Source organism: Perca flavescens, chromosome 21 (genome assembly GCF_004354835.1).
Source record: "Perca flavescens isolate YP-PL-M2 chromosome 21, PFLA_1.0, whole genome shotgun sequence".
NCBI lineage: Eukaryota > Metazoa > Chordata > Actinopteri > Perciformes > Percidae > Perca > Perca flavescens.
In genome coordinates this window covers 5510042-5525912 of record NC_041351.1, presented here as the reverse complement: position 1 = coordinate 5525912, position 15871 = coordinate 5510042, and the positions used below count along the sequence as shown (strand labels likewise).

The 15871-nt window shown below is 40.4% G+C and overlaps 1 protein-coding gene across 1 annotated transcript; it reads right to left on the bottom strand.

Annotated features, from left to right (window-relative positions):
• Window positions 1-8105: 8105 nt before the first annotated feature.
• On the bottom strand, window positions 8106-15644 carry kctd2 (potassium channel tetramerization domain containing 2). Its single transcript, XM_028568203.1, has 6 exons — window positions 14960-15644; window positions 12920-13028; window positions 12716-12807; window positions 12095-12190; window positions 10017-10142; window positions 8106-9047 (listed from the first exon to the last, which is right to left on the bottom strand). Exons 1-6 carry the CDS (start codon window positions 15317-15319, stop codon window positions 9018-9020), a joined length of 813 nt encoding a protein of 270 aa, XP_028424004.1. The 5' UTR covers window positions 15320-15644; the 3' UTR covers window positions 8106-9017.
• Window positions 15645-15871: the final 227 nt, after the last annotated feature.

Below are 15871 nucleotides of genomic sequence, written 5' to 3'. Positions count from 1 at the left end.
ATTTAAACCTAATTCACTAAAGACAACTATACAAGCTATTCTTGTTAGGAGCATCAAGGCGTTGCGGTGCAAATTCAACTCATGTTTAGTATGCTACATGAAAGATTCATAGAAAAAATATAAACGTTGGAGGCCATTCATCGGCGCGCAAAGTCCTTGAATTCTATTCTGCAATTAGCAGTTAGTTATCATATAGCCATGACAAAAAGAAAACTAGGCAGTTTAATTAATTTTGGTTTTACTAAGAAATTGTGTAGCGATGACGTTAATAGCATGACCGATTCACCTGCTGGAAGCCCTGTTAGCTGGGGGTGGGCGATATCGATCCGATACCAAGTAAATTCAGGGCTAGTATCGCCGATACCAATACCGATATCAATATCGATACTTTTTACATGTAACGTCACAATCATTTAATAATGTTGTGATTTTGCCTTTATTAGTTGATTATGATTATGATAAAACACAGGACAAAGATTTTAGGCAAATCTAAATGTTTTAATGTGTTTATGCAAATTGGTGGTGCAAATTACTTTTTTGCACACATCACATGTACAGTGTCTGTATCAGCTGGAGTGAATAAACTGCACACAGCACTTCGCTTTCTTTCTGCCATCATCATGGTCTTCTCTCACTGACTCTCCACTCTCCGCCTCCGGCAGAGCAGGGAGGGGGCAGAGAGAGAGAGAAAAAGAGAGAGAGAGAGGTGAGCTGTTTGCACACTGCACACAGACTTGGAGAGACGCTGTGCTCGCATGAACTCGGAGAGAAACTGCAACAAAAGTATCGATCTCATCACGACAGTATCGACCCAATATCAATATTCTTCTCGGTATCGATACTATCGATATTTAGATCGATACACCCAGCCCTACTGTTAGCACGCCTACCGCCGGGTGACAACAGCAAGAAGAAGCTGAAGAAATAATGTCCTCTCAGGCTGAAGATGGTGTTGGTATCAGCTCGTCAGAGGCCGGTCACGATCCTAACCCCTCTTGCTCCTCTCTCTCGATAAATTGGAACAGCCCAGCAGTGGAGAGACTGGAAGAGCCCATATACATGACTGCATCCTTTCATGTTCTTGTTATTTTCAGGACGCAATTCCAGGTGCAACTCCCGATGCCAATACACTTTAGTTTGCGGAATAAAGTTGAAGCTAAAACGGGAGATCACGAACTAAAACTTAAGTGTTGCTTCTCCAAAAGGCCTCTGGCAATACTGTAAGTCTGCACACACTGTGGACATTATACGTTATGGTATTCTTCGGTAGCCTGAGTAACTTTAACCGTTGTTCATGTGAAATCTCAAAGACAGCCTGATGCTCTGTTTATAGACTCAGCTATTTGTGGGTGGCTGTTTGACCTATCAATTCCTGTTAATAAAGTATAATAGGGTAAATCCTGTATAGTGCATACACTTGTAGCTGTTATGTATCTTTGTAAGTCGCAAGCGCACGAAAAGTGGGCTCCCCCAGGCCACAGTACAATTCGAACACTGGTTAGTAGGGCTGCTCCCTCTTAGTCAATTAGTCGACTAATCGGTCGTTTTGGTCTTAGTCAACTTAGATTTCTTTAGTCGATTCGTCCCGTTTTATGCTTTTTTCATGCTGAATGACTTATTTCCAAGAAACGTACGAGCACATCTCTGGTAAACACAAGAATTAAGGGTTGACACTTTACCTAATAGATATCACCGTGAAACCTAGTTTGATTACATTCATTAAGGCAATTATTTGTTGTATTACATGTTTTCCGAAATGTGTTTAAATATGCAAAGGAGGCTATTATCTTATTCACTATATGCATCCTTTTGCATGACTCTTTGCGGAGAAACTCAGATTTACAGATCTGTCGATTAAATCAACTAATCGATTTGTCGATACAATTGAATGAGTGTTAGTCGACTAAGAATTTCTTCAATCGAACACAGCCCTACTGGTTAGGGTGTGTTGGTGTTGAGTCTGTTACCGTGTAATTATTTATTATTTTGAGCAGCACACATAGGCCTACAATTTAATTCACGTTCTTTGTATTGAAGTGGCAGAAGTTGTGTCAGAGGCAGATATCTTAAATCCAAAACTATCTGCATGGCTGGGAAGAACTAAGAAAATGTGTGTGATATAGCTGAACTTACCCTTTAAAGGATAAAGAATAAACATCTTAATATTGACTATAATGTATGTTACCTTAAACTGAGTACTCTACCCCTCACTACACTGTGAGCAATAGAAATAAATGCAAATAATTAAGTAGTAAAATATTACTGCCTGGTAGAACCAGTTTCAAAGGGGTTTATAGGTAAAAATATTCTGGTAACAATCGTTAATCGGATAAAAATCAATATAAATGGGTAAAGATTACAACCGGTTGATATAAAAACTGAATCACGATGCAATTTTTAAAAGTCCTAGGGCGTAATCTACTTTAGATTTCACTTGTTTGACTTCACTACGTCTGCTTTGTTTATTCATCTGAAGAGATGATGTGATTTGTTTTAGAACTCTAATCTAATCTCAGCACTTTTAATAAGAGGATGCACTTGTTTTGCTCAGTTTATATTAATAGAGGATTTGTCTGCACCTCACTCTTTGTCACATTGTGCACTTAAAATTGTGAATCGTATCCAATCGTGAGTTAAGTGTATCGTTACATCCCTATGTTCTTGATAGAAACACTTCAGTATCTTCATCATCTTTTGAAATCCACGGTAACTGGAGCCAACAGACAAACAGTCAGTGAGCCACGTTGTTTAAAACACAGACACATTTTATGATAAAAACCAGACTGGGTTTTGTTAAAATTGTTACATGTAAAGAAACATCGGTAGACAAAATTCAAAAAATATAAAATAAATAAAAGTGAAACAAACAAATGTTTTGTCAGCTTCCAAACATTTTCTCCACAGTCTCCGTTGACAATATTCACATTTGACATCAATACTGTTGATAAATGAACACAAAGTAACGGTTAATAGGTGAATTTTTTCAATACCTCTAAATGAGATGTGCATGTCCACAAACGCATGCAAGTGTTTACAGATTAACTGGCAACATGATCCATGGATTTAAAAAAAATAAATAAATCTTTCTTCTGTGTGTTGAACGCTTTTAAACCGGGGTTAGGAGCCAATCTGATTGGTTGATTGATTGGAGTTTGAAGCTAGCTATTCTGTATCGGCTGAACGGACATGACAAAGATACAAAAACAACAAAGAAACGTGTGAGTAGAGAACATGTCTAGTTGTAGACCAACAAGAAAGCTACACCTACAAACCACGGAGCCATGCCGTCCCTCTGCTCCCCCACCATGCATCACATACACGTTGCACCAACACAGAGGTCAGAATAAACCCAGTACACAGTACACATCATAATCTCTAGAACAATGCATGCTCTCGTGTTTTCACGTGCCCATAGATATATTTTTCTTCTTTTTGTGTGCAGATTTGTTAAGATTGCACATTATCTTGTAGACTAACTAGAGCCTGTGAAGGTAAAAAATAATGGGCAATAGTTCTTTTTTTGTTTAAAAAAAATGGGCGTTTGATTCAAAATGTTGAGATAATCACGCTGCAAAGGTCAGTGGTTCCCAACCTGTTTGTGATCCTTTAAAATACGTCTATCAGTCGTGACCAGTTCAGTTCCTTTATTTACACAATTCCTCGAGAAGTAAAAAATGTCTGGTGATTAACAAGAAATATGGTCAAAAATCTACAGCCATGCTAGCAGCTCTGGAAGGCTGTTCTTAGGCAAAGTGTGGCTTTGAGTTCAGTAGCTAACAGGCTGATGTTTGGCTGGTATAATTGCTGCATTCAGGTGGTGTCGGAATAATCGGAGAAAATTAGTTCCCGACTGCGATAATTCACGTGAACGCGGTGAAGTCGAAAATAAATAAATTGGAAAGTCAGAGTAAGTCTGGTACACGCAGAAACATGGCGGACAAAAGTCAACGCGGGGTTGATGTTAAAGGGGAACTATGCTGTTTGTTTTTTTTTAGCTTAATTTAACTTGACTGAACAGCTTGGGAGACACTGGAATGGTTAGATGACTTTTTTCTGGTTGAATGGTGGTCGTCTTGCTCCGCCCTATAAAATAAGCGCTGAAAATGTGATTTTTGTGAAATGAAAAAAAATAAAAAAGTTCAAGGTTGAGGGGAAGACAACACAAGGGTTAGAGCTCATGAGCACACCCAAGTCAGAAGAACGGCTTCCCAACTCGGGAAAAGGGATGATCCGAGGAGCACCTGAACGCAGCAAATGTTTACCTTGCTAACCACCTTACTGTGGCACAAAGAACAGCTGAGGCTGATGGCAATGTTAACAGTTTGGGAGGTATTTTATCATGAACCAAAGTATTGCACACATTGAAATTTTGACCTCATGGTGGCGCTAGGTGAAATGTCAGAGAATCATCGAAGTCGGTAGGATTCACCCTCTGGGGACCATGAATGTCATTGCAATAGTTGCTGAGATATTTGAGTTTGGACGATAGAGGCACGCTGCTAGCATGGCTAATAAAACACAATAATTAAAAGGAAAGGATGAAAAAAAAAAAAAGCAGGAATATGTTTTTATTATTGTTGCGGGCAAAAATCCTTGATAATGCGGCACATTTTCTTGAAAAATTCGATGGAATATGCGGGATAGTTATGCAATTTTATGCAATGAAATTGTGGGAACTTGCAAAAACTGCAGTTTGATGAAAAAGAGAAAAAAAGTGATTCCCCCAACACCCTGCTTTATGATGATGTTCACGTCGCGTAATTACGTCACTTCATAACGTTCCCATGGCAACAGGGGCAAATGGCTGAAGTAAATGCAACATTTTTCAACTTTCTGGTAAGATGTATGTGACTTTCTTGCAACAAAAATGCGGGGATTATGAAATCATATAAGCCCCGCATATTTTGCCCGGAAATTGGCAATTTATGTGGCGAAAGTGCGACGTATTTGAAAATATTCGGCCACTGCATAAATATGCAGACTTTGGCTGATTATGCATTGAATTTTGCGATAGCATAATCACGTTTCCCTGGAGGGACTGTCATATCTTTTGAACCATCTTGTGAGTGATCTCTTTTTTCGGGTCCGGACTCCCCCTCAGTTTGGGAACCACTGAGCTACGCAACCAAGGGAAGATAGAACTGGGTCCACAAAGGTGACAGGTACAGTAAGTGCTTTAAAAAGGTTGATTACATACATCTAAGAATGGGATCGTTAGAGATGGCTTCAGCATGCAACTCAAGGAGAACGAAGACGCCCACTGACGGGCGAGTTAATAGTCAAATTGAAGTTCATGGAAGATAAAAGCAGAGGAGGGAAAATCTGCTCTGACTGGTCTCCCTGCTGTCTATTGCTCCCTGCTTCCCTCCCAGTTTGGTAAAACACAACGCAACACCACCACCACCAGTGTTTACAGCAGATTGGGACACAATCTTGAACCTCCAGGAGCGATAAGGGGCTGTGGGTGGATTTTGTGCAAATGGCACAAAGACAGCAGCTGGTAATCATTTGCAGTTTTGTCGGTATTATTAAACATAAAATAATGCAGGGGACAATGGATTTGTTTGGCTTGCCTCTCACTGAAACACCAACCATAGAAAACAAGCTAAAGACCGCATTATACATCATACCTCAGGGAGGTGCCTCCCGGCTTTTTATTTTTTAATTTTTTTAAAAGGTACGAGAGGCACCTTATGATAAAAGAGGGGAGAACAACTGTGCACAACACAGGTCAAAAGGCACAACACTGGACACAGACGAAGGGGAAACACCCAAGGTGCTTTGAAAAAAGGCCCAGAAACACGACAGAGAAAAAAAGTGCTCCTCAATGAGCCGTTTGGGCATTTTTGCAACACGCGGTGTGCTCACGACTCGGATTAGCAGAATAAAACTGCACAACACACACACGCGAGAGGAAAACCTAAAAAAAACAACAAAGAAGAGGTCACATCCAAGTTTAAGCTCGGAAGCCTGACTGAACGTCAGGGACAAGAGCACAGGTATTTTTTTCTTTTCTCTCGCACTCTTATTTGTTCATGCTTGATATAACATAACTGCATCAAATATGTTCTTTATACAAAGAAGGGTGTATCAAAGTGATTCAAGATTTAGCTTTTAGGGACGGCGATTTAAAAGGCGAGTTCAGTCTGCAGGATGGGCGACGACGAGATGTTTCGATTCTCCATCTGATATGTGTAAATATGGCTCAAACTTTGCATTAAGTTGCTCATATAACAAGGCTGCATACGCACCAGTAACAACATTATATTGGGTGAAGTGGTGAAACCAATTAATCAATGAATTGGTTGGTCGATCGACGGAAAAATGCAGCCAATTAACCGGCAAAAACAACAACTTGCATTTGGCATTTTTTTTTCCACAATTTTCTGACATTTTAAGAGTGGAGGTGAGATGGTGCCGAGGATGGTTTCCATGTCTCAAGCTCCTCCTCTACTTTTCTTTCTCTTTTTCTTCTTTTATTGTTATAGTGTCTATTTCACTGTATGTGTTATATTTTAGCTCACACTATTTTATGTTTGGATTCTCATTTTGTTTTTATTTTTATACATATCGGAGGGAGCCTGAGTTTTATTGCCAACGACTGATTCCCTGCTTCTTGGTTGTGCACATGATAAAGAGCTTGAGTTTATAGACAAAACGATTAATTGATTATTTGAAGAAGAAAAAAAAAAAAGAGAGTCATCATGATGAAAACCATCATAAGTTGAAGCCCTACAGTTTGGTGACTGCTATGGCAGCAACCAACGATTATTTCACAGATTACTTTCTCAATAAAGCGATTAAAAGTTGAATCTAAAAAAATGTCACATATCCCTGGAGCCCAAAGACACATTTTCAAATGTCTTGTTTTATCAGATCAAAACCCCCAAAGATAATACACGTATATTGATATAAAACAGAGAACAGCAAGTTATGGTTGCAGATACATTTTCTGTAAATCGACTAATCAGTTAATTGACTTCATCTTCAAGTTACTTGCAGCTCTACAGGTTTTGTAAATGCACATTTGAAGGAAAAGCCAATTATGTTTACCTGCACAAAAGTGCAGATGACTTATAAATAAATTTAAGAACACATACTTTTATATATTTAGCATGATAATCGTTAAGTTTCTATATAAAATCGGAGCTATGTGCAGCGGTTCAGAGGAATAGAATCAGGCTAGTTTATATGTATTTACACGTTGCTCCAATGTTGCTTCAAGTGTTTAAATCAGCACTATCACACCGCAACTTAATGTCAAGTACATTTCAAGAGAAATATACTTTAGCCAAGAAAAACAACGTCACATAACGTCTGAAATAAAAGGCTTTGCTCTGAAGCTCAGGAAACTGAACCCGTGTGGCAGGTTCGCTTACAGTCTGTAAATCTCTGTGATGATGTAGGCTCGGGTATCTCAGGACTTTAAGGGCGAGAAGTAAAATTCAGCTTGGGCCACACAGTTGCTACAAGTGCTGCATGAATGTAAGACAACACAGTCATTAACTTGAGGACCGGCAACAGAGGCAGCTGCAAAGTGAGTGAATATTGAGATTAGCACAAGGCCATGGAGAGAGGGGTGCTTTAAGAGGTTTGAGGCAGCATACAAACGGGCCACGGTCCAATCCACGCCACGCTCGTCTGGACAAATGGCGACCACAGTTTTCCGCATCCCTAATTACAATTTTAAGATATGCAAGAGATCAAAGGTAGGATATCTAAGAGAAAACGTTTCGAGGAACACTACAGAAAACGTGCAGCTGAAAAAAATACACTGTGATATTTCAGTCCTGGACAGAAAGCAGAGAGGCACTGCATCCACGTACTCACATCCGTGTTACCGGGCGGGAAACCTTCAGGACAACTGGTTACGAAAAAAATGATATTTTCTCCTATCATTTAAATAGACTCACCCCCCAAGAATATGTAAATATATGACAACTATGATACAGAAATCAGTAATTCCACCATTTGCATTTCATTTCATATAATTTCATCATGTAGCCTATATATATATATATATATATATATATATATATATATATATATATATATATATATATATATATATATATATATATATATATATATATATATTCCTCACATGCCTTGACAAATTGTACACAGGTGTAGTCTTTTTTTGAGGCATTGGTTTTCTTTTTTTTTTTGCGCGGAAATATCCTAAATTCTCTCCCTGGGGAGGACAAACCAAAAATCGAGCCCGGGAACAGGAAACAGGAGGAGTGGGATGTCGTGATGTTCCGAGACAGGACGCCTGTTCGATGTCGTCACTCGTTTAAGAGGTTTCTAATGACGAGAGAGAGATAGCGAGAGCGGATGAAAACGCTGCACCAGGCGGGCTCAAACAGAGCGATCGGACTCCGCTCCGCCTCCTGGCTCGGTCGTGTTGTGCCGCGACCCGCCCTCAGACATCAGCCGAGGAGTCTGGGAGCGCAGAGGGACTTCATTAACAGATTCAGGTATAGAGGCTCAGTCAGTGGAGTTGTGTTCGTTCCTTTATGTCCTTTGAGAGTCCTGAGGAGCCAATATGTATACGTGATGATGATGATAACGATGAAGATGATTCATAGTAGCTCTGTGCTCGGCGTCCATCCACTCACAATAACAACGGGCTACAATAAGCACCGCAGTGACACTGACCATCACTAAAGCTGCTATGGAGGAAAACCACTCACTTGTAATCCCTTTTAAAACTTCCCCCTGAAGTGTTCCACAGCCGGCGATGGAGGAGAAGACAAATCAGGGTGGCGTTGCAGCAATGGAGGAGAGGGAGGCGTCGGGCGGCCCCCCCGCTGTGGAAAGGCAGACCAGAGGAGGACGAGGAGGAGGGACGAGAGGGGGTTTATGACGATGGTGAAGGCGGCGATGGTAGAAGAGGAGGAGGAGGAGGAGGAGGAGGGTAAACTCACAGATCGTGATGAAAACTGGAGACAATGATCATGTTATTGTTTTGTTTTTGTTGATAAAGTGTTATTTAGCTCAGCGTCTGCGTCGCTTTACATCCGCGAGCCTCGCTCCTGAAGGATCTGTGAGGACAGAAGGAAGAATACGTGAGTTTAAGTCCCTTAAAATGTCCCAGTTGTGCGAAGGTTAATTGAAGCTGGTGTGATCAAGTCATTGTTTAAAAGGTCCCATGACATGGTGCTCTTTGGATGCTTTTATATAGACCTTAGGGGTCCCCTAATACTGTATCTGAAGTCTCTTTTATATAGACCTTAGTGGTCCCCTAATACTGTATCTGAAGTCTCTTTTATATAGGCCTTAGTGGTCCCCTAATACTGTATCTGAAGTCTCTTTTATATAGACCTTAGTGGTCTCCTAATACTGTATCTGAAGTCTCTTTTATATAGACCTTAGTGGTCCCCTAATACTGTATCTGAAGTGTCTTTTATATAGACCTTAGTGGTCCCCTAATACTGTATCTGAAGTCTCTTTTATATAGGCCTTAGTGGTCCCCTAATACTGTATCTGAAGTCTCTTTTATATATCCCTTAGTGGTCTCCTAATACTGTATCTGAAGTCTCTTTTATATAGACCTTAGTGGTCCCCTAATACTGTATCTGAAGTCTCTTTTATATAGACCTTAGTGGTCCCCTAATACTGTATCTGAAGTCTCTTTCCCGATATTCAGCCTTGGTACAGAATTACAGCCACTAGAGCCAGTCCCACAATGAGCTTTTCAGCACTTTCTGATTTTCCTACTCTGAGTCTGTGGCTCTCAGTTTCCTACTGAAAACGTAAATCCTGAAACACGTCTCACAAATATATAGTTTATAATGTCATGACACATTCATGACAGTGTCATGCCACTCTTATGTAGATACCTTCAAGTAAAGTGTAACCAAATAAAGTATAAAATAATGTAACTTATATTAGATTTCTATGCACAGACAATACTTGTTAGTGTGAATTCACTGGTGGTTTGGGTCTTTTCATGGGATTTGTTAACAAATAGAAAAATAAAGGATATGGTTTTGAGCGACGTTTCGGCTCACCTTGGCCTTCTCGGTGGGCTCGATGACGATGCCATTGGTGGAGTTGTTGAGTTCCCGGGAAACTACACATAGAAACTCGGCCTGGTCCTCGTTGCCGTAGTTATAAGAGGAACCGATGCTTATAAGCTGAGGATGGGGAAAAAAAAAGACGAAAGGTAGAAATATTAAGTTCCCTGACATTTTCAATTAAGTTCTGTCACTGGAGCAAAAGAATTAAACAATCTGCATTCTGGGTAATATTTCTATTTCTCAAGATTTCTCTTTCAGAGTTCCAGCTCCTGAAATGCGAGGATTTTCTTATTTTCTCTGTTTTATATGTATATATCTATTAATTGCAGGAACGTCTGTCTGTCTGTGTGGGTGTTATGCACATATCTCTCGAACCACTCGTCTGATGGATTTCAAACTTGACAGGTGTCTTGCTACAGGCACGAGTAAGTGCAGTGCCAAGTTTGACGTTGTTTGGATCAGAAATGCAAAAGATATTGTATGGTAAAAGAAAGACACATTGGCTTTTGCCCTAGCCGCTGAGCTTTGGCAGCTAAAGTGTGAAATACACCTCAGAGCCACAAAAAAATGTGCAAAGTAGCACTACTTTGGGCTGTCTTTGACTTTGAATAAACCAACGACAATTCCCGAATTTAAGGACGTTTCAGAATCCCACACATGCAAAGCACAACCAGCTACAGACGACAAGTGGCAGACAGAGCGTAATGCCACTTATAGGCAGGCTATCTATCTAATAAAGCGAGACGTATATGTATGTATGTCCGTGTTGGGGGAGGTAACCTGCACATCACACGCAGACGCCACATGCAGAACGCTTTACAACAGCGGGGGGTTGGGGGTGTTAAAGCCTTTGACTCTTTTCCTGCATTTATTATGCATTTATATCTATTAAATTGCTGTGAGCTGGCAGAACATAACGTAATCTCTGAGATTATTCCTTCACAGCGCTGTGCAATGCGAGAACATCTCAGATTTGAACCGGGCAGACACAGCACCCTGGGTCGGGTTAATTAAGTCTGCTGCTAACTTACAACACTAATAACATTACTGTCGCCAAAATACCCCCGCAAATCAAATCGCCTACTTCACCGTTAACCGTCAAGCCACTAAACCTGTATGGAAACACTTCTGCTGAAATGTTAAATTCATTAACGATCATACAACACAAGACAACTCTCTCTCTCTACCTCTCTCTGTCTGTCTGTCTGTCTGTCTGTCTCTCTCTCTCTGTGCACACACACACACAAACGGTCCGGTTCTGGTAGTTGATAACCACAGATATGTGCTGATTGGCTCTCATAACGGGCCGGGGGGGTAGCGCATTACCATGAGTCCATAACTCTAATGTCTGATTACTCCACATTTTCATTGTGATATTTTGTGACAAAATGTAAGTAAGTAATTTTGGGGTACAATATGGTTTAGAAGAATTCTACAAGAAGCAATACCACAGGCCAAGCAATCGGCCCGTTCCAAACAGGCACACTTTCAATGGGCTCTGTACTAGTAATAATAAATTGAATGTTTTTGGGGTTTAGATTACTGAGCCAACATAACAAGCAATTTGAATTCATTTCCTTGGGCTCTGGGGAATCGTGCATGATATTCATCACTATTTTTAGACATTTTATTGACAGAATGACGAAGCAATCTATAGAAGATAAACGTCATGTTAACAGCAGTGAATATAATGTTACTGGTGTAAATTCAGCTTTGTTATAAAAGCAACTTATTGCAAAGGCTGGACTGTTTATGTCATGGGCATTTTACACAAAATAATCAGCAAATTAAAAAGAAAATGAATCATTAGTAGCAGCCTTGAGGGTGACCTGACATATGATGCCAACTATCAGCACTTCAAAACAATTTTTGTTTTGAGAGGTTTGATATTGATCCCAAACATGAATGAACTGGCATCCCAATGTTTTATCTTCTAGTAATAAATCTCTTAGAATTCAATGATATTACAAATGTCTTAATAAAAAGTTTTAGGCCTTTCTCCAAACACCAGCATTGAACTAAAACGTGACAAGAGGAATAAAAAAGAAAAAAAGCTGTATTTTCTGCACCTGCTCAAACTTCCAACCGTCCGACATGGTCGAGACCATCTGTGTGAGTTCCTCCTCTTGGCACTGTAGCACTCGATACACATGCTTCACAGGACCCTGAGGGACGTAAACAAAACACACACACAGAGAAAATAACATCAATAATGTGCACACAAACACAAATAGCTATTTTGGTTATGTTTGTACCCGAAGAAAGTCTTTTTTTTCCCCTCTTTTCTGTGTTTTAGAGGCTCCCTTCGGGACGCAGACTTCGCTGCCGATGCTGCAGGACGCAGAGAAGAAGGGCGACCTTTGTCCCCAGGGCTGTCCATCTTCTAAACTCCCAACCTCCCTGATCCAGCATCCATTACCACCCCGTGCTCAGACTCAAAATTAAGAACTGCACCACAGCACCTTTTCTAATTTTGGTTTTTATTGACTTTTACTAGTATAGCACTTTACCACGGACAGCATTATACAATGCATTACCATGTACTTATTTATATATTTATTCGTTTTTGTACCTTGTCTGTGGACTGTCCTTTTATGTGCTACTCTTCGTGCCTCCTAATTGGCCCTCAGGGACAAACTAAGTTATTTGAATCTAAACGGTGTACAGATTTATTGGTCTGTTTTCTGTACCTGAGATGTCCGGTTCTCGTTGTCCCGTATCCTTTCTTTAACCAGCCTCACCAGAGACGCAATGTTGTAGAATTCGGCTTCCTCGAGAACACCTGACATAAAAAAGATGTATCAATAGATTTCGTTGTTTGGTTTCTATTCGCTCTAAATGTATGTTCTCCAACAGATATCGACTCTGGAGCAACAGGGATCAAAACGTTTTACCTTCCTCGGCCAGGTTTTTATCCATGATCAGTTTTCCGTGCCGAAGGTAATTCAGGATGGGGCCAAAGTATGTGGGGTCCCTGTCGATCAGGTAGGCTCCTGTGTCGTCCTGTAGGAAAAACATAAAGGGTGGACATTTTGTGAGGAGGAATGGTTTTGTCATCACTTTGCAGAAATTGGAAGAGGGTAAAATGTTGTGTTGAATAATGTCCAGAAAAAAAAAACAGAAAGGAGAAGAATTAGTTCATTCCATTAAAAAGGGAAAACTTCTGTATTTTCCAACCCTATTTTACCATGTTTTTTGTGTCTAAGTGACTGATGGGAAAAACAATTTTTGAAATTGGTCCAGTATTAAGCAAGAACGCTTCAGCGGGCAGCGGCGAAACAAGCTGCAATGTAACGTTACTGGACAATTGTAACCCTTCAATTTCCGTTCACTAAAAGTGCTCGTTTGGCCACGGACAGGCTCAGATTATTATTCTAAGTGTCTGACAACATTATGGAAAGGATCCCTAAAGAGATGGACCTTTTTGTTAAAGAGTCAAATCATTTTTGTTTAACCAGACACAGCTCAGAAATCTCCAAACCCACCAGACTCCATGTAAATAAACATGATTTTTTTTTATTGTAAAACACATTTCATCGAAAGTCGACACAATCTAAATAAAATCAATCGATCAAAAGCTTTCTTGGTTCGTCTTTCCAATGTTCCAACAATCGCCACTCTGGAGAAACCAAAAAGGAAGTCAGGGAGTCAATCCTGATTGACTCCCTGACGAAGGCTTGTATGCCGAAACGCGTCGGAGTACTTTAAGATTATGACTAAGCCATAAATAAAGGCTTTGTATTTTTCTAAAAGAGAGTGCCTTGGAGTTTCCTTATTGGTTTCTACATTATGATTATCCCATCCAAAGAGCGCCTCAAGCTAATTTTTTGAGTCCTGGAAGCGCTCCGCTACAGACATTTGATAAATCACCACTCTGGTTTGGTTCAAATTAGTCTATATGCTTGACGTTCCACTTCTGGGATTGCTCCATTGACCCTCCTCCAGCGTGCTTTGGAGGAGGGTCCGGCAAAGCGACACTAGGTTGAAATAAACCCTTAATTCACCCATTTACATGTGCAAATGTGCTGGCTAAAGTGCTGTTTATTTAAATGGAGTCTAGTGAGTTTAGTAATGGCAATTTTGGAGCTTTTACAGGTTAAACAAAAAGGATTTTACTCTATAACAAAAAGGTCTATCTATAAGTACAGTACAAGTATACTGCTGGGTAACTTGTGAATTCCCCCCAGGGGATCTGTAAAGTTTTATCTTAACCTATAATAATACATCATCATTTTAAAAAAAATTGACTATATTTTGTAATATTAATCTGAATCAGCAAAGTAACTAAAGTTATTAAATAAATGTAGTCGAGTAAAAAGTACAACATTTCCCTGCTCTGAGATGTAATGAAGTAAAAGTATAAAGTAGTAGAAAATGTAAATTCTTAAGTTAAGTACCTCAAAGTAATTGAAGTTAATGCTACTTTCCACCACTGGCCTAAAAAGACATTATTATTAAGACAAATGGATAAATAACAAAAAGGAAACAGGGAAGCTCGCTTCTAAGATCCACACATACATTTTACTGCATTTTTACTTTTATTATATTGTCTGAAAAGTAAAGTAGGGCAGCAACTAACAATTATTTTCAGAGTCTTAATCTGTTCAGTATTTTCTTGATTAATCGATAAGTTGTTTGGTCTATAAAATGGGGGAAAAGCCCAAGATGACGCCCTTAAATGTCTTGTTTTGTCCCAAACTTAAAGAATTGCAGTTTACTACCACAGAGGAGAGAAGAAGCTATTCAAACTTCACATTTAAGAAGCTGGAATCAGAAACTCTTTACTTTTTTCGTAGAAAATAACTCAACACAATTAATCTATTATCAAAAGAGTTGCAAATTAATTTAATAGTCGACAACCGATCGATTAGTCGAATCATCTTTGCTGCTCTACTACAAACAACTCAATCGTTATTATGACTTTATGTGCTCACTTTGTCGGAGTCCAGGTCGGGGTCTTCTTGACACAGTCGGAACAGGAACGATTTGGGGTCCCGACACAGCGTCTGTTTGGTCGTAATGAAGTAGGTCCCGCCGACGTTCAGACGAGCCCAGCGCGAGCCAGGCTTGTCCGCCGGTTCGGACGGGGAGCTCGGGTTGCTCTTCGCCGGGAACCCGAACACGGTGCGCCCGCCACTGGCGCTCGACCCCCCGCCGGGACTGAGCTGGCTGCTCCGCGGCGGAGGAACCACGAGAGTGGGCGACGCCAGGCGCACCGAGCCCCGGACATCGCGGTGCTCGGGCTGCTCTATGGTGGCAGTGCCGCTCTGTTCCACAACATGCAGTTCAGCCATGTTTTTTTTCTTCGTCTGAAAAACACACACAACCGCACGATTAGCTAGCTAACGACACACTGCGAGGAAACGATGTCTCCTAGCCGATTTGTAAACAGAGCGAGGGTATTTTTCTCCGACGGGGTGGCTGCTGGCATCAGGGCGTTGCTGCTCACACTCGACCGCCTGTGTCTGCGGCGACACCGAAGATTAAGACACGGATATGTCTCTCAAAGGCTGTGCGATGTTAGCAGCATCTCGTTTAATCGTTTCTTTCCGAGATAAATTGCTCATTCTCGTCTATTCAAACGTTAATCGGAGAGAGGCAATTCTTCCGGGTTGTAACGTGATTACTGTTTACTTCCGCTGTGTCGTCATTTTTCAAAATAAAAGCAAATGTTTTCGTTAAGCTTCTCAACTTATCTATTGTCAGATGCACAACAGTTACAGATGCAGTCATCATTGCCACTGAAAATCTTGGGTTTCAGGCTCCCTTCAACAATGTTGATTTAATCTGTACTAAACAGAAAATCACAGGTAAAAATTTAGATGAGAATCTAAGACATAAGACAT